Source organism: Loxodonta africana, chromosome 5 (genome assembly GCF_030014295.1).
Source record: "Loxodonta africana isolate mLoxAfr1 chromosome 5, mLoxAfr1.hap2, whole genome shotgun sequence".
NCBI classification, from domain to species: Eukaryota; Metazoa; Chordata; class Mammalia; order Proboscidea; family Elephantidae; genus Loxodonta; species Loxodonta africana.
In genome coordinates this window covers 74,178,007-74,200,501 of record NC_087346.1, presented here as the reverse complement: position 1 = coordinate 74,200,501, position 22,495 = coordinate 74,178,007, and the positions used below count along the sequence as shown (strand labels likewise).

The following is a 22,495-nucleotide window of genomic DNA, read 5'->3' as shown; positions in this document are numbered from 1 at the left end:
CCAAGAACTAGTAAGACCTAGGACGACTCCCTTAGAGCATATGACCTATAAACTGCAGATGAGTCATTTAACCTCAGCATCTCAGTACACTGGAATCATGTATGGTTAAAGAATAAGGACAAAGGCTTGTTTTCCTGCTTGTGTGGAAGAATGGTGAACAGAGATGGCTGGAGGTGCACAATGGGAGGAAGGATACAGTAAGAATACCATTTCAATGAGTTAAACACCGAGAAACCATATACCACAAAATGTTTGTAACGTCAGCCACATCCTGAAAGACCATAAAGCCTACAAATTGCAACATTCACAAAACCTCCAAATTGCAACATGCATCACAGATGAAAAAAACCTAACTATTTTCATAATACAAGCAGGTATGTTTAAAGAGTTATCCAGGGAGTTCAACGGCAGCCTAAGAATCTTAATAGACGTGCCTTTTCTCCACAACATGTTCTTACAATGAAAAACTGTATATATGTAACATTGAGTTGTTTTGTTTTATTTTCTGGAGGGCAAATGCCTCCTAAACTAAGAGATAAATATGTAAAAACTATGAAATCATTAGACGTGAGAAAATATCTAGGTTTGGGATTTTGGTCTTTTAAAGGGCAGAATTTTTTTTTTTTTTTTGCTTTGATTTATATATTTTTCACAGAGAAAATATAGACTGTGTTCAGTTCCTTGTAGTGCTCATGTTTTCATATTCAACATTCTAATATTGTATCTTAGGCAATATAAGTCAGTAATCATAACTAAAATATAGTTTCAACATAGTTTTAACTAAGATATTATGCTATCAAAATCAATTCCCTACTCTTGTTACAAAGCACCCACACTTAAGATGGGCAAAACAATGAAGCCAATAATTTTAAAACATTAATGATAAATACCTTAGATACTAAGATCTAAACTTTATGTCAAAAAATTATTTATTTATACATTTAATGTTTTAAGAAAAAATACCTTTTTTTGGAAATCCTTCTCCTACCTAATTTCAATTTTAAATATGACTTTTGAATTTTATAAATGTTAAAATAAAATGTATAGTATCCTGAAATCCCTTTAAAAGGAAGTTAAATGACAAAGCCATCTAAAAATCTGTACATGTTTTTCTTTTATTGGTTTCCAATGTTACTGCCTTTACCTTCTTCATTGTAGTATGCAACAACACTGAGACTATGCAAATTATTTCTAGACAGAGCTATTTTTAGAAAGTAACTTCTATGCATACTTACACATTCTGTAGCTGTGACTATTAATGAGCTTGAGATGACAGATTTTCCTCCATTAAAGCTCACCGAAACATCAAGTGTTCTGAAAGAAAATGAAGAAACAATATTTTAAAACATTAAATACTAGAGAATTAAAAAAGATTTTTATTTACTTATATAAGTCAAGGGAGCCCTGGTGGTGCAATGGTTTAAGTGATAGACAGCGAACCAAAAGATTGGCAGTTCAACTCCACCAGTTGCTCCGTGGAAACCCCGTGGGGCAGCTCTACTCTGTCCGATAGGATAGCTATGAGTCAGAATCAACTCAAAGGCAACAGGTATTTTGTTTGTTTGTTTGTTTGTTAACATATAACTCAAGAGTCCTTGGGTACTGCAAACAGTTAATGTGTTCAGTTGCTAACCCAAAGGTTGGAAGTTCCAATTCACCCAGAGGTTCCTGGGAAGAAAGGTTTGGCAATCTATTCCAAAAAAATCAACCACTGAAAACCCTGTAGAGCACACTTCTATTCTGACACACGAGGTCACCATGAATCACAATCGACTCTTCCACAATGTGTATATAATTCAAGACTGTCCAGAAAGGCTACTCAAAGAGTAAGAGTCAAAGCTTTCAATCAGTTATCCCAGTTTTTCTCTTCCTTGGTTCCAAGTCCTTACTCAGTAGACAGGCAAATTTCTTAAGTGACCTAATTGTTCCTAAAAGAAGTGTTAACATAAATAGGCACCATTAAGAAATTCCTTAATCTAGAGAAGTGCTGAGATTGTTTCAGCCTCACAAAAACCTAAAATGGAGGAAAAAATCCTTAGATACCATTTAGCTTATTTTCTCCTGTCTATAGATATTACAAAGTCCTGCTGGTGCAGTGGTTAAAAGCTTGGCTACTAACCAAAAGGTCGGCAGTTCAAACCCACCAGCCACTCCTTGGAAACCCTATGGGGCAGTTCTACTCTGTCCTACAGGGTCTCTATGAGTCAGAATCTAATCGACAGTAACAGGTTTGGGTTTGGTTATATGCCAGACAAGGAGCCCTGGTTGCACAGTGATTAAGCACTCGTCTGCAAACCAAAAGGTTGGTGGTTCAAGCTCCCCAGATGCTCCATGGAAGAAAGATGTCACAGTCTACTTCAGTAAAAATTGCACTCTTGGAAGCCATATGGGGCAGTTCTACCCTATCCTGTAGGGTCACTATGAGTCAGAATCCACTTAATGGCAATGGAGCAACGGTGATGTGCCAGACAACATCCTAGGCATTTTATGGGCATTATCTCACTTAATTCTCACACTAGCCCTGAAAGTAAGTAGCAGTTTCACAGTTTTACATATGACATACCCAAGGCCAGAAATGCTAATCATCTTGCCCAAGGTAACAACGCCAGGATTCTAACTAGTTCTGAACTCTTTCCAACACACCAGAATGAAATGAAAGTTCTTAAGGTGCTTCTTTGGTCAACGTGACATTTATAGTTTGAATTCGTATAGGAATAGAACCACCAGGAAAGATGCTACTAGTGAAGTTCTAGCTAAACTCTTCAAAATTCATGACTTCTCATATTAAAAAGTCTCTTGTAAAAAGAATGTTTAATTAAATTCAGAAAAGAATAAGAACTTGGGGTGTATATATCAACTTAACTGAACTTCTGAACTACTCCACCACAGAATGTTAAGTGGCTTATTTAAGAAAGAAAAGTTAAACCTAATTGCTCATTCTGTAGAAACAAGGGCCTTGTTTTGTTTCAGTTTTTTAACAACTAAGCATAATTTAATCCAAAAATAACTGTTCCTGGTTTCCAATTCCTCCATTTAAAGAATGTACCAGGAAGCATATGATGTGCTAGGCATGGTTTTATTTTCTGAGACGTATACTTTGACTAACAATAATGTGTGAGTGTTGCCTAATCTTAGTCAACTTTTTTAAAAATAATTTTTATTGCGCTTTAAGTGAAAGTTTACAAATCAAGTCAGTCTCTCACACAAAAACCCATATACACCTTGCTACACACTCGTAATTACTCTCCCCCTAATGAGACAGCCCGCTCTCTCCCTCCACTCTCTCTTTTCGTGTCCATTTCGCCAGCTTCTAACCCCCTCCACCCTCTCATCTCCCCTCCAGGCAGGAGATGCCAACATTGTCTCAAGTGTCCACCTGATCCAGGAAGCTCACTCCTCACCAGCATTCTTCTCCAACCCATTGTCCCGTCCAATCCATTCTTAGTCAACTTTTAAGGCATCAGTAGACACCAGCCGAGATTGTTTTAATCTGGCACTTAGAATTCACCAGAAATGAAACCATTCTCTAATTAATGAAAGAAGCATTCGATTCTGTTAATGCTTGCCCAAATGCAATAAAAGATGAAAAATCATAAAGTTCACTCTTTCCTATGGAATAAATGCATGCTGATGAGATCTTGTGTAGCCACCAAAAATTACTGCACAAAGCAAACAAAAAACTCACTGCCATCGAGTTGAATCTGACTCATAGCGATCCTAAAGGACAGAGTAGAACTGCCCCATAGGGTTTCTAAGGAGCAGCTGATGGATTCAAACTGCTACCTTTTGGTTAGCAACTAATCACTTAACCACTGTGCCACCAGGGCTCCAGATAACTGCACATTATCCTCAAATCTCGGTCTAGTATAATACGATTAGTATAATATGATTAGTAAATGTCAAAACTTGAGTTAAGTCTCCCCAGATACAAAATTTACTCGATGGTTCTTTTGACATAGGGACTCAATTAAAACAATGCAAATGTTCATTTTTCTGAGAGCAATAGTAGCATGATAAAACATTCCCATCAACAACAACACTTGTAATGGCTGGCATTTATTGATTCCTTACTATAAGCCAGACCTTACAATCACTTTCTCATTTAATTTGCACAGCAAGTCACTGAGGTAAAACCAAAAACCTGTTGCCATGAAGTCAACTCCAACTCAAAGTGACCCTACAGGACAGAGCAGAACTGCCCCATGGGGTTTCCAAGGAGTGGTTGGTGGATCTGAACTGGTGACCTTTTGGTTACCAGCCAAGTTCTTAACCACTGTGTCACCAGGGCCCCTGAGGTAGGTACTATCATTATCTCCATTTTCTAGATGACAAAACTAAAGCCTACAAATGTAGCTTTCCCAAATATTGCACTTCTCTGACTCTGCAGTCAAAGTGCTTGTTTGCTTACCATCTCAATCCTCCAAAAATATTCTAAGGTCTTATATTTAAACTTCTCTCAATGGCAAAAGCTTAGTATCACTCTTCCAGTTTTTAATTATATTTACATATTTCTCACTGGTTAACTAGGATGATATTTCTATATGCTAAGTTATTATATTCATTGTGAATATATATATTCATGAATACATGTGTACATATATATATTATGTATTTGAAATTTCCTGGGCAATTTTTCAGAACTGTTGCAAACATGAAAAATACACTCTAAAAGTGATTTCTTTTAAATTTTGTTGTTTCGGAAAATTTTTTTGAAAATTATTGGTATGATATTGGCATTGTCATGAAGCAGGTACCTTTGCCCAAGGCCCTCACAGGCACACAGATTGATACAGCCACCTCATTCTCTAACTCAGACCAACACCTTGACCTCTCTTTGCGCCAAAACTCTGACATACATATTTAATGTTTCTTATTGTATTTTATGTCATTTCTGTTAGTATCTCTAAACTGTTCATTCCTATTCCTATATAACTTCTAATTCTGATTCGTATTATTTGACAGTGGGATTTATACCCTCAGTCATAGAGACTTTATAATGGATAAAACTCTATTAAAGCAATACTGTGTTTATACAATTCCAGACATAAGGGAGGGGAGGAATTCATCTTTATTTGTCCTGAGGATCAAACGAAATTGAAAGGGGTGCTAGATTCTGGGAGAATCAGGAGGCCTGGGTTTGAATCCTAGTCACTCCACCCTCAATCTTGCATTCTTTCATCTGTGAAATTAGGATAACTGAACTTATTTCAGAATTGTTTGGGGAGAGAAGTTTAACGAAATAATACATGTATAATGTGCAGCATAATGCCTGGAACACAAAGGTATCTATAAATTACTGCAGCACCTATTTGTCTAATGGATTGTTCAGAATATCAAGGTACTTTTACATAAACCTTTTAGATCCAAGCTAAAAACAACAAGCAAACAAAAAATATAAAGACTATGGAAGTATTTTTCAAGAAATAAAATAATTACCTAACTTCTTATTTAAGAAATTTCCATTCTATTTACTGCCATATTCAAATATAGAGAACTAAATTGCTCAGAATAGGTCTAGTATGTACTGTCACTCTGATCCATGTAAAGAAATTTTCAGTGCTATTTCCTTCCTGTTAACAGAACATTATCTTGATTAAACCCAACAATATAGCGATGCTGAGCTGTGTGCTCAAGCTTCAAAACTAAAACTGTACTGTAATTTCTCAGCCATTCCATTACTCATTAATTAAACAAATATTTATTAACTGCTTACAATAGGCCAGGTTAGGCTGTGCTCGGCAATAAGGCTACGATAACAAAACAGAGCATTACAGTGTAACTGAAAGAAAGCTACGTAAACAACAATTACAACAGAGTGTGATATTTACTAAGATAGGAATAAGCACAGGGGCACTGGAGGACTACGTAGGAGACACAAACCACTCAGCTTTGGCAAGGAGGCATCAACAAAGGCTTCCTGCTGAATGTCACCACTAAGATGAGCCGTAAAAAATGATCAGGAGGTAGGAAAAAAAGTTAGAAAGACATACAAGTAGACAGATCATTATCTTATAGGCTAGAAGGCAAGAAGGGCATAAAACAGCCAAGGAACTAAAAGCCATTCAATATGCCAGCAACACAGAGTGCGAGAGTAAGAAAATATGAATCAAAGCAGAAAAAGGGAGTAGGGAAAAGATCATGAAGAACCCAGAATGTCATCTTCAGACATTTGGAATTAGTTTTAAAATTTTTTTAAAGCTAGGTAGAAATAAGATCAGAATTGTGTTTTACAAATGCCACTCTTGTTGCAGTATAGAGAATGGATTCAAAGAGGACATTTCTAGAGTAGAAGGACCGCTTAAGAAGCTCTTCCTGTATTTTAAATAGGAACCAAGAGAACTGAACTAAAATATAGCAATGGTGGTGTTGTGAAAATGAAAGATTGAGAGATATGAAGAAGTTAGAATAGATGAGACTTAGCCATTTATTGGATGAAGGAGGTGAGGAGGAAGGAAGAGGTAAAGATGCCTTCATAGTTTTGATTGGCACAAGCTGGTAAGTGGTCTTACATAGGGAACACAGAATAAGGAGCAGGTTTGAGCAGAAATATACTGAGTTTAATTTGAGGCCTTCAAGACTAAAATGTCAATGAGAAATCCAAGTGATTTCATGACATTTGAATAGCGAACATGTAGAGAGTGAGTTTAGGGCTAAGAAAAAGGCTTGACTGGAGATCTGGAGATCATCAGCAAGAAGAGGAAGCCTTAGAAAATATGAGTTAACAGGTCAGGAATTTGGCCATGATAAAAATTGATAGTTAAAGGATCGTCAGATTAAGAGTAGCCTGAGGTGACATCTGAGAAGTGACAGGCAGGAAGATGGGAATATGAAGCCATAGAAAACAAGGAAGACCCTCTTCCAAGAAAGGAGTGGTCAGTAGTGTGGATGCTGCAGGAAGGTCGAGGAAGATAACACTGAGAACTTACAACTCTTTTAATTTCCTTCTCTATAAACTAGGGTCCCAGCACTAGGTTTTACTGGGATAAACTAGTTCAGCATTGCTTAGAATTCCTTATAAATATCTTAACGCATTCTTTGCTCCATTCTTAGAATATTTTTTCAAAACAGAGAGATGGAAGGAACCTTAACAGCTTAACAAAAAGATTCCTTGAAGTCAATTTTAATGTCAATTGATACCCGATTAATAGAGATAGAATTAAATTCAAGTATACTAAAGTCATTCCCTACAAGAAATTATTAAACAGTACTGTGATAAATAATTAAGTAAATAAAATTCAAAAATCTTAATGGTCACGGTACTTTTATTTAATATCTAAAGACATGTAACTGTTCCAAAAGAGGAGAATGGCTCAATGCCATATGTCAGAGCTACTGTGGTCTAAGAAACCTTGAACTCCATGAAATATGGCTGACATTTCAATCCACAGTAACCTATTTGCAAAGTATTCATTTGCTCCTGACTTTATGAGTATCCAATAAAAGATTGCTATTTTATGACCCATTAAAAAAGATGAAAAAATTAAATAAAATCATGAAAGACATTTGCTGGAAGTAATAAATAATTTACCTCCAATTTTCACATACTGAAAATTAAGGTGGTAACTACTCAAAAAGTTATTAAAATTATGGTGACTTAAGATATTTTGAAATCAAGTGCTAGTAGTTAATACTCTGCAGAGCTTGTTAAAAGTTAGCAGTGTGCATAATAAAGGGTTTAAGTTGAAAAATAAGGTTTCATATTTGTGACTGGCTTAAAAATTCTACTTCTAGTCATGAGTAAGTATATAAATTAAGAAGTTTTATCTAATGACACTTTTTTTGAAGTGGTTGAAGAATTCTTGGATCAAATAATTTCTTTCTGGGATACCTCTACGAATCTATGTAACTAAAACATTACTATCAGAAGTTTGCTAGATTAAAAAAAACAAAACCTATATTCTGAAATGTACTAGACATCAAACCTAAAGCTGTATTATAAATGTTTTCAGTATTGCACTAAAAAGCCCTTTAAAAAAAACTTCTTTGTGTATTTTAATAAAATACTAAAAAAGTACTTGGAAATAATCACTCCATTCTTTAGTGCATTTCATCCAAAAATACCAAATGTCTTAGTGTAATAAAAACTGCTACAATAAAAATTTAGAAGCAGACATATAAGAGGATTTAAATACATTATTTAAGGACTATCCTCTACATTTCCATCTAGCCATCCCTGTTTCAAATCTTTGGGTTACAAGAAACTCACGGAGTAATTTTATGAGAAAATTCATCCTTAACTTGAGCTGACATGGGCCTCCCTTTACCTCCACCCTTTCTTTCTCCTTTCCTTGGGAGCAATAAAGAAGAAATCAAATCCCTTTTTCATATGACAGGCCTTCCAATGTTTGATGAGAGCTTGATGTGTCACACCTGAAACATGTATTTTTCTGTATTTTAATACGTATCCTATTTAACATTGTCCATATCTTATTGCCCCCCCATAGGTGTGCTTGAATTAATTAATGTTCCTCTTAAAACAACTTCTAGAACTAAATATAATATGTATAATTGAGTACAGGCAATGCAGATTAGGTGAACCTAATCACCTTTATAGGAAACCTTGGCAGCATAGTGGTTAAGAGCTACAGCTACTAACCAAAACGTAGGCAGTTCAAATCCACCAGGCACTCCTTGGAAACCCTATGGGGCAGTTCCACTCTGTCTTTCAGGGGGACTATGAGTCAGAATCCACTGTTCAGCAATGGGTTTTGGTTTAATCATCTTTATAATCAGAAAGCAATACACCATGTGAAAGAAGAGATCAATTTTTTACAATTTTGGAGAAGGGTGGAGAATAAAGAAACAGAGAGGGTCCTTAACCTTACCTCATCAAGATTCTAATGTTTCTATTCAAAATAATGACATAACTAATGCATTGATATCCATAATTAAAAAAAAAATCAAGTCTCCTTTCTTAAGAAAAAGAAGAAAGAATAAAATTGTAGCAGCATCGCCTGCTACTAAGATAATACACGTACCTACAAAGGTATGTTTTTGAAAAGTGTTCATGTGAGAAGCTGTGCTAAAGGGAGAATTTGTCCAACTAAGAAAAAGAAACAAAATCAATCCATTTTAACATAGGCAAAATAGGTTAGGCTAAATATTTTTTTTAAAAAAGAAATGTTGGCAGAAATAAAATGATTTTATTACCAAGTCAGGCCCTAGCCCCAAGTCTGCCACCCTGTTCATCTCAATAATCCTTTGGTATCAGATGCCCAAAATTTTCCACACAGTGCATGTCCCACCACTTCTTATGTAAAATACTCTGTCAAGAGTCTTCCCACACTGCCTTTTAAGATAACTAATACTATCAGTTTCATCTGATTTAGATATTTATTTCATATTTGCCAGAAGATTCTGGCCAATGTTTTTGAAAGCACATTTAACTATACCATATGCCTCCTTAAATCATCTCTATCAAACAAGCTGTAGGATAAGGCTCTGGTTCATTCTGTTCTGTTTTTCTTTCTTCACAATGTGTTTATGTATATTTACCCAATTTGTTCTGTTCTTCTTGCCAAATTACAGGTTTGAGATCTCAACTATTGCAGAGCAGCTGCGCTATTGTGACTGTCTCACAAAATATGGGTCAGGGAATAAGCCCATATCACAATTACTGGAGACACTTGTACATCAAACTGCAAGGCTGTTGCCCTGGAACAAAGAGGATTCGAAGAACTTCAAGACTTCACCCTATTCAAGCGTAAAGAAGATATTTTGGTGCAAATGAACTCTTCACAGTTTAGAATCTTTTCTTGGTAAAGACAAGCTGTTTAATTATATGACGTTTGTTTTTAAGTAACTTGTGTCCAATGAAGGATAGAAAAGAATAGCATCAGTATGTACACCCTTACATTCTTTTTGTTTAAATAGTAAGAATTTATTTTAGTTTTATCCTAGTATTAAAACTAAACCAGTTGCTAAAGAGTCTACTCGGACTCACAGAAACCCCATGTGTGTCAGAGTAGAACTGTGCTCCATAGGGTTTTCAATGGCAGATTCTTTTGGTAGCCAGGCCTTTCTTCCAATGTGCCACTGGGTAGATTCAAACTCCGAACTTTTGGTTAGTAGCCAAACACAATCATACTCCCCATCCAAGGACTTCCCTATCCTAGTGTGTGTGTATATATATGTATTTCTCAAAGCTTTTCAAAAGCCCATTCCGACAATGTTCAGCAACGATATACCTAGATAGAATTTGCCCAGATATCTTTTGTTTACTGCATAACATCAATTTCCAAATGCAGATGTATGTTCCAGCTACTGGGTCCTCTGCCAAATTCTTAGTCCACATCTCCAAGGAAACATCTTCATGTTAACATTCTTTTAAATCGAAATCCATGAGCCCTAATTTTTAAAACAAATAATCCTCAAATAAAATATAATTCTGGAAATCACTTAAGGATGAGAAAGGAACTGACAGAGCAGGCTAATGAGATGAGGCACATGCCTGTGGATCCAGCTCTGAGACTAGGCATCTGGCTCTGAGGCTGTCCATCTAGGGTTACTTCACCAGCGTGTTGTTAATTATTTAAGTGAGAGAACGAGGGGAACCATCGCTACATCTGTCACCCTCAAGCAGGAAAAACCTTCATTCATTGTTAGGCCAGATGTGTTTATTTGAAATATATACTAACTAGCTACTTAATGGGTTTGAATCCTTAGCCAAAAGCTAATTAGGTAAACATATTAACCATCAGTCACCTTACAAGGCTAAACTGCTTCAGTTGTGTTGATTTTAATCCAATTTCATAAAAAAGCTCACCTACGAAAGTATCTGAAGAAAATTCAAGGCAAAGGAAGGGTCCAAATTACTTGCAATATAACAGGGAGAACCAATAATGATGTTATCTCCACATGCCCAATAAATTAACACATAAAATCTTCCCAAGCTTTGTCTTAGTGGTATCATGTACACCATACAAAAAGAAAAGCAAAAGTAATTCTTTTAGACAGGTCTCCTTACCAAAACATTCTCAGCTTGCTTGTAGGTGAAATATTAATGTCAAGAACAGAACAAATAATGATTTCTCATGTCTGATAGTTATGATGCCATGTGTGATTTTTTAAATTGCATCTCCAGAGTACTTAGTCAATCTACATATCATAAAAGAATATTAGCAATCTCTATGGTAGCCTATTCCTAGGGAGCGTATGTCCAAAGGCAAATTCTAGAGAAAACAAATTCAGTGCCTGGGACAGAACAGGCAGATTGCATTTTATAACTACACTGCAGAAGAAAGTAAGCGGTGCTCCTTAGCTAGTGACTGTTATTAAAAAAAAAAAAAAAAAGCCAAAAGAGTTTTCTGTTCTTTTAAATGGCATATCCCGCCAAAATAGGGTCCTTATCATTTATCTCCTTACTTAAATAGACTACTGTCCCCAGCATTCAAATGCTCCCTTTTAGTTCTTTTATATTAGCAGGTAAACCAAAATATTTGAGTAAATGTCATTTATCCTTCATCCACGAACGTTTAGTGAATTTACTGTGTGCCAGGCACTGTGTTAGATGCTAGGGATACAGCAAGATACAAGACAGACAAAATTCATTCTCAGAAAGGAGGCACAAAACAAACAACTAAGTGCGTTGGAGAAAAAATAAAACAATGAAGGGGAATAGAGAGAGCCAGATCCAAGGGAGAGGGATGATCGCATTCTTAAATAGGGTGACCAGGAAAGGACTTACTGAGTAGGTGACATTTGAACAAAACTTGAAGAAGGTGAAGGAGTGAGCCATGGGAGGAAGAGCATTCCAACCAGATGGACATCATGTGCAACAGCATGGAAGTGGAGTAAGCCGACATGGTTAAGGAACAGCAAAGAGGCCAATGTGACCATAGCGGAATGAGGAAAAGGCACATAGATGATGTCTGGGCGGTAGCAAGGGGCCAGAACCTAAAGGACTTTATAGAGCATTGTAATGATTAGTTTTTACAATTAGTCTGAGTGCATGTTGGAAATTGTTGCAAAGAATTTTAAGCAGAGGGGTGAACAGAAACTGACTTGTCCTAATGGGATCCCACCTGCCAAGGGCAGAAACAGAAAGTCAAGTTGAGAAGCTAATAATCCAAGCAAGAAATGATGGTTGCTTAGTCTAGGATGATGGTAGCAATGGTGGTACTGAGGAGGGGCGGATACTGGGAATGTATTGAAATTAGAGCTGAGAAGATTTGCTAATGGCCTGGGTATAAGATAAAGAATGAAATGAACGATCACGAGAAGGATTTTTACATGAGCAACAAGAAGAATGCAGCTGCCAATAGAAAAGACAGCTTGGGGAGCAAGTTGGGGAATGTCTGGAGGTCCAACATAGAATTACAGACTCCGACAGCACAGAACTTCAAGCCAATCAATTCACCATGGCTAATACATGATTGGAAACCCTGGTGCCATAGTGGTTAAGAGCTACAGCTGCTAAGCTAAAGGTCGGCAGTTTGAATCCACCATGCGCTCTTTGGAAACCCTATGGGGCAGTTCTACTCTGTCCTATACGGTCACTATGATTACTTAGAAAGCCATTGAGTCCCACTGTGCACTTGGTGTTAAAATGGCTCCGTACAAAATTGACCCGCCTTATGTTCCAATCCCAGCCCAATGTAGCCATCGGCATATTCTCATTAACACTATATTATCATATGATGGAGAAAAGGAATCCTTTTTTTTAGAGAAAGAGAAAAAAGAGCCTGATTAGTCTTTCTTTTATAAGTTGTATTATTTTTTTTTTATTATGGAGCCCCATTCAATCAATTTAATATACAAAGGTGGTACTGCTATAATTTACTTAGACATCAGAAATGATACCTAATAGGTATCTTGAATTATTTAAGCATCCACAGAAGTCAAGTGCTCAAGTCAACTAAAAACTCCTAAAATGATTCTCTTGAGCTCCATGGAGGAAAATATGATCTTCCCTCTCTGAACACTAATCCAGACTCTGGATGATGGCCTTGTATACTTAATTTTTCTCTGTTCTAGGCAAAGATCAATATGAAGGAAACTTAGAAAACTGTATTATAGTCATGATCATAAACATATTGCTTCCATTGCTGCTGAGCTGGGGAACATTTGAAATATTTTGCAATCATTTCCTGCTTTGTAGTTGTTAGTTGTCATGGAGTCAGTTCTGACTCATGGTAACCCCATGTGTATAGAACAGAACTGTGCTCCATAGGGTTTCCAAGGCTGTGTGACCTTTTGGAAGCAGATTACCACGGCCTGACTTCCAAGGTGCCTCTGGGTGGGTTCCAACCGCCAACCTTTTGGTTAATAGCCGAGTGCTTAATGTTTGCACCACCCAGGGACTTCCTGACTAATAGACCGTAGGAAAAAATGACAAATGGAAATACTAAAATGGTAGTGCAATTATCTGTGTATAAGTGATTCAAATAAAAGTCTTTATTCCAAGCTGAATATTCCTTATTTTAGCTATCATTCTTGTTTATCACCACACAAAAGAACATGACAGTATAGATCTTAATAGGACTGGACACACATTACAGCTCAAATTGGTACAAATGTACATATGTTTTTTTAGTCTGAGATGTCCCATATTGATGATGTTCCTATTGTTCTTTAATATTAATATTTATGAATTATTATAGTATTTAATCAAAAACTCACTTCACAACTCTGTGTGTGTGTGTGTGTGTGTGTGTGTCTAAGTTCAACACACTAAAAGAATGGCTGTGGCTCTACTTACTTACAGTCTCTAACAATTATTCTCAAACCCATCTGGATAAATATTTATAGTACATTTGATGCAATATTTAAGAAAAAAGATAAAACAGACTTTACCACTTTCAACCTACCAAGAGCTGACATACTAACTAAAGTATTTTTCCTGTGGCTTACTGTTTAATGCTAATCCTGTACACCAAAATATAACACAATAAAATGTATATTTTTCACCATTTTCTAGTAGTTTGTAGCCAAAATGCTTAAAATTATTTTCGGTGAAGTACTTACTCTCCAACTTTATTCAAAGTAGGTGCAGGACAAAGCATAGAATTAAGTTGCACACTTACTGGTGTTACACCTAGAAAATAAAATGCCACTGAATTAACAATGTGTCTAAAAAAATTACTTTGCACAGTTTCATTAATCATATGAAGAGCATGCTACACACAGAGTTCAAGTTTGGAAAATTAGATACATTAGCATAAAAAAACAAAAGATGGTCATCTGAAGAAAGAGGAGAAGGAAAAGGAAACAGAACTTGGTAATAAATTATATGCTCCATTGATATATAATAGTGGCAAATCATAAATTACGATTTTTCTGACTAGAGTAAATTCACATAGTTACAAATACTATAAAGTTACTTTTTCTCTTCAACTTTTCAAATATTTTTAAATTTTTAAGGGTAAATGATATATATTTTAAAAGTGGAATTACAAATGATAAAGTAAGATGAATGCCCATGGGAAAATGACTCAAATACATTTTATGTACTAGGTGATTACATTGCCTTTTAACTTTAATAATGTATGAGGAAATATGACCTAAGCATATAAATATTCAGAAAAGTTACATAATCAACTGGATAATTCAAGAACCTGAATGAGAAAAAAATTCTGACTCCACTTATATTTTGAGGCTTTTTCTTAATAAATGGAATCTTAAACAAGTACACGTCTAATCTGTTTATATTATAATCAACAAAAAGGTGTAATCAAAAAGAGTTATGTAAAAGATTATTTTGATCAAAGATTCTATAAAAGAATCTTGATCAAAAAGGAGAAGAATGCGGAACACAGTTTAAAATCCTCATCGGATTCCAGATTTCTGGAACCATTGAGGCTAGATGAACCTCCAAAACTATCATAATGAGGTAATCTTTAAACTTTAAATCTTAAACTGAAACTACCCCCTAAGTCTTCTTTGAAGCAAAAATATTTTATCTCAAAACATAAAGTATGCCTGCCTTGAGCTTTGTGCACTTTTGAAGAATTATGTAGGTGAAATCAAATTGATAACAGCAACTCAAGAGGTTAGATGAGAAGCTTAGGGGGCCATGAGTCTAAGTCAGTGGGGTGGAACAATTCAGAGAAGGATGATGAGAATGTCGGTACAACTTAAAGAATGTAATCAAAATCAAGGAGTTGTACAAGTAGAAATTGTTGAAATGATGTATGACTGTATATATTTTCACCAAAATAAATAAATAAATAAAAGACAACGCTAACTCTTTGATACAGAGCACTTCAAAAGTGTTGTAAACATTGCTACTGAATAAAAATTACTTTGTTTCCTTCAATTGTGGAACTGATAGGAAGAGAGTTTGTTACAAACATTGCTTACCTTACCAAAATAATGGTCTTAATAGGAAAGAGAGAGATTATGACATTTGCCATGCTGAAATCCTCATCACTTTAATTCGGCAGACACATATTGAACTCCTACAGTGTATGGCCAAAAGTGTGCTAATTGCAGTCAATAGTACCATCACATAAATAGCAAAATAGCACACAAATATCCCCAAAATTTCCACCACCAGAGTGACATGAAGTTACAGAGGCTGCCTTACAGTATAAATTCCTAGAGGGAAATATACAGCCAGTCCCTAGATTATGAATGAGATTCATTCCTAAATATGTCTTTAAGTGGAATTTATACGAAGTTGGAACAGTTGGACACAGTTTGTATCTGATGTCAGTTAGTCAAATGTTTGTCTTAAAAAAAAAAAAAACCCAGTGCCGAATGTCAGTTAGTCAAATGTTTGTCTTAGTACATAGTACATAGTGTACCATTCTATGCATAAAAAACATTAGAGAAAAACTTCCAGATACAATAAAACATCTTTAACATAATAATACAGTCATAATAATAATAACGTTTTGACGCATGTTGCAAAGTAGTGCCCACTGAGTTTTTAATAGGCTTTACGAGAGTTGGTTCATAACAATGGGCTGTATGTAAGTCGGATGTCTGTAACCCAGGGACTGCCTATAATCAGCCACCAGGAAAACAAGTTTTAATGGAGAACCAGAATGTTCAGAAAACTAAGTTTTTTTTTAAAGGGAGAGTTTTCTCCAAAAGTGGATAAAAATATTTTACTCATCTGCTTTTTTCAAAGTCAGGACAATGAAAATAAAACCCAGTTTCATAAATATGATAATTGTCAACAAACTGTGCTGGATGGCCACTGGGGATACAAAGGATCTACAAGGCAAATAGCCTTATTGGGAAAATAGATAAAGAAAACAAGTGACAATAAAACAGGCAATAAGTAGTGGCGTAGTCTGAGAGAGTTAGATTTTAAGGGAGGAATAACAAGAAATAAGTCTGGGGAAAGACAACTTAGACAGTTGATGCAGAATGCAACCAGAAAAACTAAGTTCAACTATCACTTCTGTCCAATATTAGCTTTGTGACTCTAGGCAAGCTATTTTACTATGTCAGTCACAAAACCATCATATGTAAAGTGAGGCTACTTAGGCAGGACTCAAAATTTATTAAGCTATTAACAAATGCTGCCATCATTCAATAAAAAAAAAGCTACTAATTAATAATTATTATTGCATTATCATCAGTACTTCATTTCTTTCTTCTTTGATTAAACAATATACTATAGTTAGTATTAACTGGCGGAAAAAAAACACTTGATTCTGAGATGCTGTGCAAATATTAAAGTTGAGACCAGAGAAGACCTACTCTTTGTGTATGTTTCATTTACAGTATACGTGCAGAGCACACTGCCATTTCGACTCCCCAACATGAATCCTCTTCCATTCAAAACGATTTGAAATTCCTCTAGAAGTAAAAGGAAAAATAAACATTTTATTCACTTCTTTACAAAGATAACTTGAAACTACAGTATCAAAGTACATAGAGTTAATTTTTTCATACTATTCAGCCAACTAGTAACAATAAAGATGTAGCTCTATTGCCAAATCTACTTGTTTTTTAGACCCCCTAGGCAAACACAGTGAAGATACTAATCGCTGCCACATAGAAATGCACTATTTTATTTTTTTAAAATGAAGTGTTTCCCCCATAGTGATCAAGATCCTAGAACTGAAGTGTAACTCTCATTCCCATCCAGATACCATACAAACCTCCCCAAATTCTATCCTTAGGAAAACGTCAGCAGGAAAGAAACCTTTTTGTTTTTCTCTGCCTTCAGGTATTAATGTATGGGAATACAACGAAAATCAATTATTCCTGTTCTTTGATTCTCAAGACAGTCATGTGTAGCATTGTTTTGTTTTGTTGTATCGATGGCTCCAATTACACAATTCTTCTTTAACAGCTTCTCTGTATTACTAATCTTGGTTTCATTTTCTCTTGCATACAAATTTAAAAGTCATAGAAATCATGTATTTTGGACTACTAATCCCTGGTGGTGCAGAGGTTAAGAGCTCAACTGCTAACCAAAAGGCTGGCAATTGGAATCCACCAGCCGCTCCTTGGAAACCCTATGGGGCAGTTCTATTCTGTCCAGTAGCATCGCTATGAGTCAGAATTGAGCAGATGGCAATGGGTTTTTTGGTTTTAATAATCTATGTGCAGTCACTAAAAGAAGTTGATTTATTTTACCCTATCTATATAGAAGAAGTCACTAAATGTTAGAGGGTGAAATTTTTGCTAAAAGAAGGGCTAATGATCAAATATCTTGACAGGCAGGTAAGTTCTTAGTGTTTAGCTGCAAGATGTTATATTAACTATTTTGCTGTTATTGTTAGGTGCCATCAAGTCGGCTCTGATTAATAGAGATCCCATGTATAAGAGAATGAAACTTTGCCAGGTCCTGTGCCATCCTCACAATCATTGCTATGTTTGAGCCCTTTGTTGCAGCCACTGTGTCAATCCATCTCATTGAGGGTTTTCCACTTTTTCATTGACCCTCTATTTTACCAGACATGATATCCTTCTCCAGTAATTTGTCCCTTCTGATGACATGTCCAAAGTAAGCAAGACAAATTTTGCCATCCTTGATTTTAAGGAGCATTCTATCTGTACTTCCTCTGAGACACGTTTGTTCTTCTGGAAGTTCAGGGTATATCCAGTATTCTTCACCAACACCATAATTCAAACGGTTCAATTCTTCTTTAGTCTTCCTTTTTTCATTGTCCAGCCTTCACATGCATATGAGACAATTGAAAATACCATAGCTTGGGTCAGATGCACCTTAGTGCACCTTAGTGCTCAAGTGACATCTCTGCTTTTAAAACTTTAAAGAGATCTTTTGTAGCAGATTTTCCCAGTGCAATGTCATTTTATTTCTTTATTTCTTTTATTTCTTCACCGATTGTTGATCCATAAAGAATGAAATCCTTGACAATATCAATTTCTTCATCATTTATCATATTGTTATTAATATTTTAAAAGTGATTAAATCTCAATCTTCTCAACACCTCACATCTACCTAAACCAACACATATATAATAATTAATTATAAAAGAGATATAGTGCCATCACCCTCTCTATTAAATGTGTTATGAAAGGAATTTTATTTATAAGTTAAAATAAAACTTAAAATGGATTCAGTAAAAAGAGTGTGGACTTTAGAGTCAGACAGACAAGGATCTAATAGGCCAATTATTAATAGCAAGCACTGAGCTTTTCTCTGACTCAGTTTCCCCATCTATAAATAAGGGATTATAAAACTATCAAATAGTGTTGTTATGAGAGATAGGTGGAATTATAAATGCAAAGGACCTAGTATGTGCCTAGCACATAATAAGAGTTTAATAAATAATTGCTACACCTTACCCTTACTTTTCCATTTATTTTTCTTTGTTATGCCAGAAATTTATTAATCTATACTCTTAGAAAATGTCATGCTGCTTGGGGATGTTTAGGTGCACTATTTCTTTAACATTTCAATAATCATTCACCAGACAGCCCAGAAAGTGCAGAGATCAAAACCATTTGCAAACATTGGGAGGCTCTGTGGCAAATTACACAGCACACTTCCTTCCCCATCAAATCCAGTATTTTCCTTTTCTAAGTGAAATCAAGTTAAAATAACTCCAGGTTATACTCAAGGAAGAAATTAAATAGGCCAGAAAGAACCACACTCTCTGGTTAAGAATGGCTGGGAGGTGCTAAAACCCGAGGTCTGTTCTTAGCACAGCTGATGAAGCCACCTGCTTCCTTCCTGCCATCCGCCCCTAAGTCACTTCCTTATGTGCCCTGAGCTGGCAGATACTGTACCTTGGACAGGCCATCAAAGCATGGTGTTCAAAGTCCATGGATACAAATAAAAGGAAAGATTTCATATTTTATTTTACTTGCCATAGGAAAGGTCTCAAACATGTACTAAATATACAGAAGATTCTAAAAGCCTGTCACACAATATGCTCATTATTTAAAATAACACTGCAATCTTAAAAATTTGAATTTAAAATAGAAATATTTCAAGGAATTATTTAAAAATTCTTACAGAAAACGATGCCAAAAAACTTAATTTTGCTATTCTCTTTCCAACATGAGTTTCAAATCATATATTTTAACTAGGAAAAAAAAAATACAATTTCTTACAAGGTATTTTTAAATTCTAAATACTTACCCCCCACACAGACACTTGATGGCCGCAATTCCAGGATTTCAGTACATGACTGATCTAATATCTAGAAAGGAAAAGAGGAAGAACAAGATATAGAATTAAATTATAACATGAATTATAAGATTATAAATAACCTTGAGGTTCTCCCCTTAAATTCCATAGATTGGCAGAGAAAATCTATTCACAATAACGTATACAGCTTTCAAGTTCTTAGGAAATTTCTGTATTATCTTTCAGAATAGATTCTAAGATTCTATCCTCTAGGAATCTTTATTTAACCAAAGTAAATCCAGTTAAGCACAAGTGAAGTGGGGGTTCTCTCAAAGTATGGTAGCCTTGAGTATAAAAAGATAGGTGAAAACTTCTTGACAACCATAAAATCAATGCTGATCCTTTGTATCAGGCAAATTAAAGGAAAAAAAAAATTGCTTCTGAGTCTTTTCCAACTCATGGTGATCCCTTGTGTGTCAGAGTAGAAATGTGCTCCATAAGGTTTTCAATGGATGATTTTTTTGGAAGTAGATTGCCAGACCTTTCTTCTGAAGCCCCTCTAGGTGGACTCCAACCTCCAAGCTTTTGGTTAACAGCTGAGAGCATTAACTATGTAACCAACTAGGGGCTCCTATCAGACAAATAAACCAAACCAAACCCATTGCTGTCGAGTCAATTCCAACCCACAGTGACCCTATAGGACAGAGTAGAACTGCCCCACAGGGTTTCTAAGGAGTGGCTGGTGGATTTGAACTGCCAACCTTTCAGTTAGCAGCTGAGCTCTTAACCACTGTACCACCACAGCTCCACCAGGCAACTACAAGAAAGGAAATCAGGCCTCCTGTTTAATAACATTAATTCCATATGTTTTTATTTGCAGGTTCAATATAATATCAATAAAACACTTGTTCACTTGATTGTGGCATTTTAATTCTATTCTATTTCTCAGGGTCAATTCCCATGGATGCTTATTGTTCTTAGATGTATGAAATATTATTCCTGCAGAACACAGGCTCCTTGTATGAGCAAAATATTACCTTAAAAAAAAAAAAAAAAGACTTCATACTCAACATCCCCATAGCACAGGAATAGAATGGCTCCTCTTAGCTTGTTCTGAGAAGAAGATATCACCATACAAGGCACAAGGCTAAAACTGATAAACAACAATGATGAAATAAGCTGCTGGTGATGGACACAACAATCCTGTCTTTATTTTTAGAACTGCTCTGCACTACATTACCAAAGTCAGACAAATTCCAGATGATCTCTGAACAACATTCCTTTCTTGATGGAAGTTGAAAACAGATGGTGTGCAGTGGTTTCTAGCATGCCCTGTACATAACTGGAGCAAGAAGGAAGGACAGTTGCAGTAAATAGAATGCTTCCCGTGATTGCTTTAATAAAAGCGGAAATAAAAATAGTTTGTCCCTAAAATCCAATATATCAGGCCATAGAATTGTTGCTACTGAGTATGCTTCTCTGAAAAGGGTTCATCATTTGTACTTTTTTTAGATTATTGCCCAGTGAATCAGCTTTTCACAGTAATTGAGGCTTCAGTGATTAGGAGCTAAATCTTGTAAGATTTTATACCTGAGAAATTCCAGATGAGTTCTATTTAAATTCAGAAATGACCAACAAGAGGGAGAGGAGCCAAGATGGTGGACTAGTCCGATGTACCATACTCTCTCTCTACAACAAAGACCAAAAAAAAAAAAAAAAACCAAGAGAAACAAATGCAGATAACAATACTGGAAACCTGAACTCCAAAAATGCAGGATAAAGAATTGAATCAAACCCTGACTGGAAGAAGGAATTAAATGAATCCAGCAAAAGAGGAGTGAAACGGAGCAGAGGAGCTCTACCAGCCATCACAGCTCAACATGGCCATCCTGAAACAAAGCCAGCAGTGACCCTGGGTGAAGAGCACAGGAAAGTAACTTCATAGCATGCCCATAAGAGACAGAGAAACTATATAAGCATACCCAGAGAGAAGCAAGCTGAGCAGATCATTACCTGAATCTTAGGAAGGAAAACACAGAAAGGAGGGCAAAAATTCCAGGGATTCTGCCATCCACAGAGGAAGGAGGGAGCCAGGATCCAGAGTCAGGCATGCTCATGAGTGGATGTCCCTGACCTCTGAGGTGGGTGATGTGCTGGAGGTGATGGAACAGTGGACGGAAGGTCTCCCCACCCAACAGGACCCTGGGGAGCCCCACTCTCCTAGCACTTGGTCAGAGGCAGGCCCCAACTGCTGGCTGCAGCAAATGGGAAGTGTTCAGGCACCTATATAAGCTAGCTGAAGGGATGTACTCCCCTTTTTCCCACACTCCTGATCAGAAACAGCAGAGGGTACCATACCCTCGGCTACTCCACCCGACCAGAGATCATAATATGAGCTCCGCTTCCCCTCTAATCCAGCCCCATTCACCACCCCCTCACCCACCCAAAGATTGGTAGTAAGCTCACTCCTGTGCACTCACTTGATAACCTCCCATACTCACTCTCCAACTTGGAGACCAGCGGCGACTATGCTACTGTGCACCTGCCCACCCACCACTCACTCCCCTCCCAGCTGACAAGTATCAAAGACCATGTGACTGCGCTACTGCCCGTCCATCACCAACTCCGCCCTCCCTGAACTAGTGTGGGATAGTGTACACATAACCTCACATCAACCACTGACTCCTCCCCCAGCTGTAGGCACTGGCCACCGTGTGACTGTGCCAGTGCCCGACTGCCACTCACTCACCCACCCAGTGAGCAGAGGCAACCACATGATGGTGACCTCACCTGCCTACCACTCATCACCCCAGACCTGGCAAGCAGCAGCAACTGGGTGAACGAGCACACACCTGTCCAGCATACATTCCCCTGACCTGGTAAGCAGTGATGACTGTGCCTCCTATTTCCCACTACACCCACCACACCTGTCCCACCATCCACTCAGCGAATATCACCACCTGCTCATGGACCACTAGATCGATGACAGATGAC

General features: G+C 36.6%; 1 protein-coding gene across 2 annotated transcripts in view; it reads right to left on the bottom strand.

The window, feature by feature from the left end:
- Positions 1-22,495, bottom strand: part of ANTXR2 (ANTXR cell adhesion molecule 2) — a 170,645-nt gene that overhangs the window by 98,914 nt on the left and 49,236 nt on the right. For both annotated transcript variants that reach the window (XR_002786807.2, XM_003414204.4), the window contains exons 8-11: positions 19,514-19,574; positions 16,654-16,752; positions 13,966-14,035; positions 1,236-1,314 (exon numbers count right to left, since the gene is read on the bottom strand). Coding sequence is in view for 1 of the 2 variants with exons in the window: in XM_003414204.4 (XP_003414252.2) it covers positions 1,236-1,314; positions 13,966-14,035; positions 16,654-16,752; positions 19,514-19,574 (309 nt within the window). In the remaining variant the exon portion in view is untranslated. The remainder of the gene's footprint in view (positions 1-1,235; positions 1,315-13,965; positions 14,036-16,653; positions 16,753-19,513; positions 19,575-22,495) is intronic.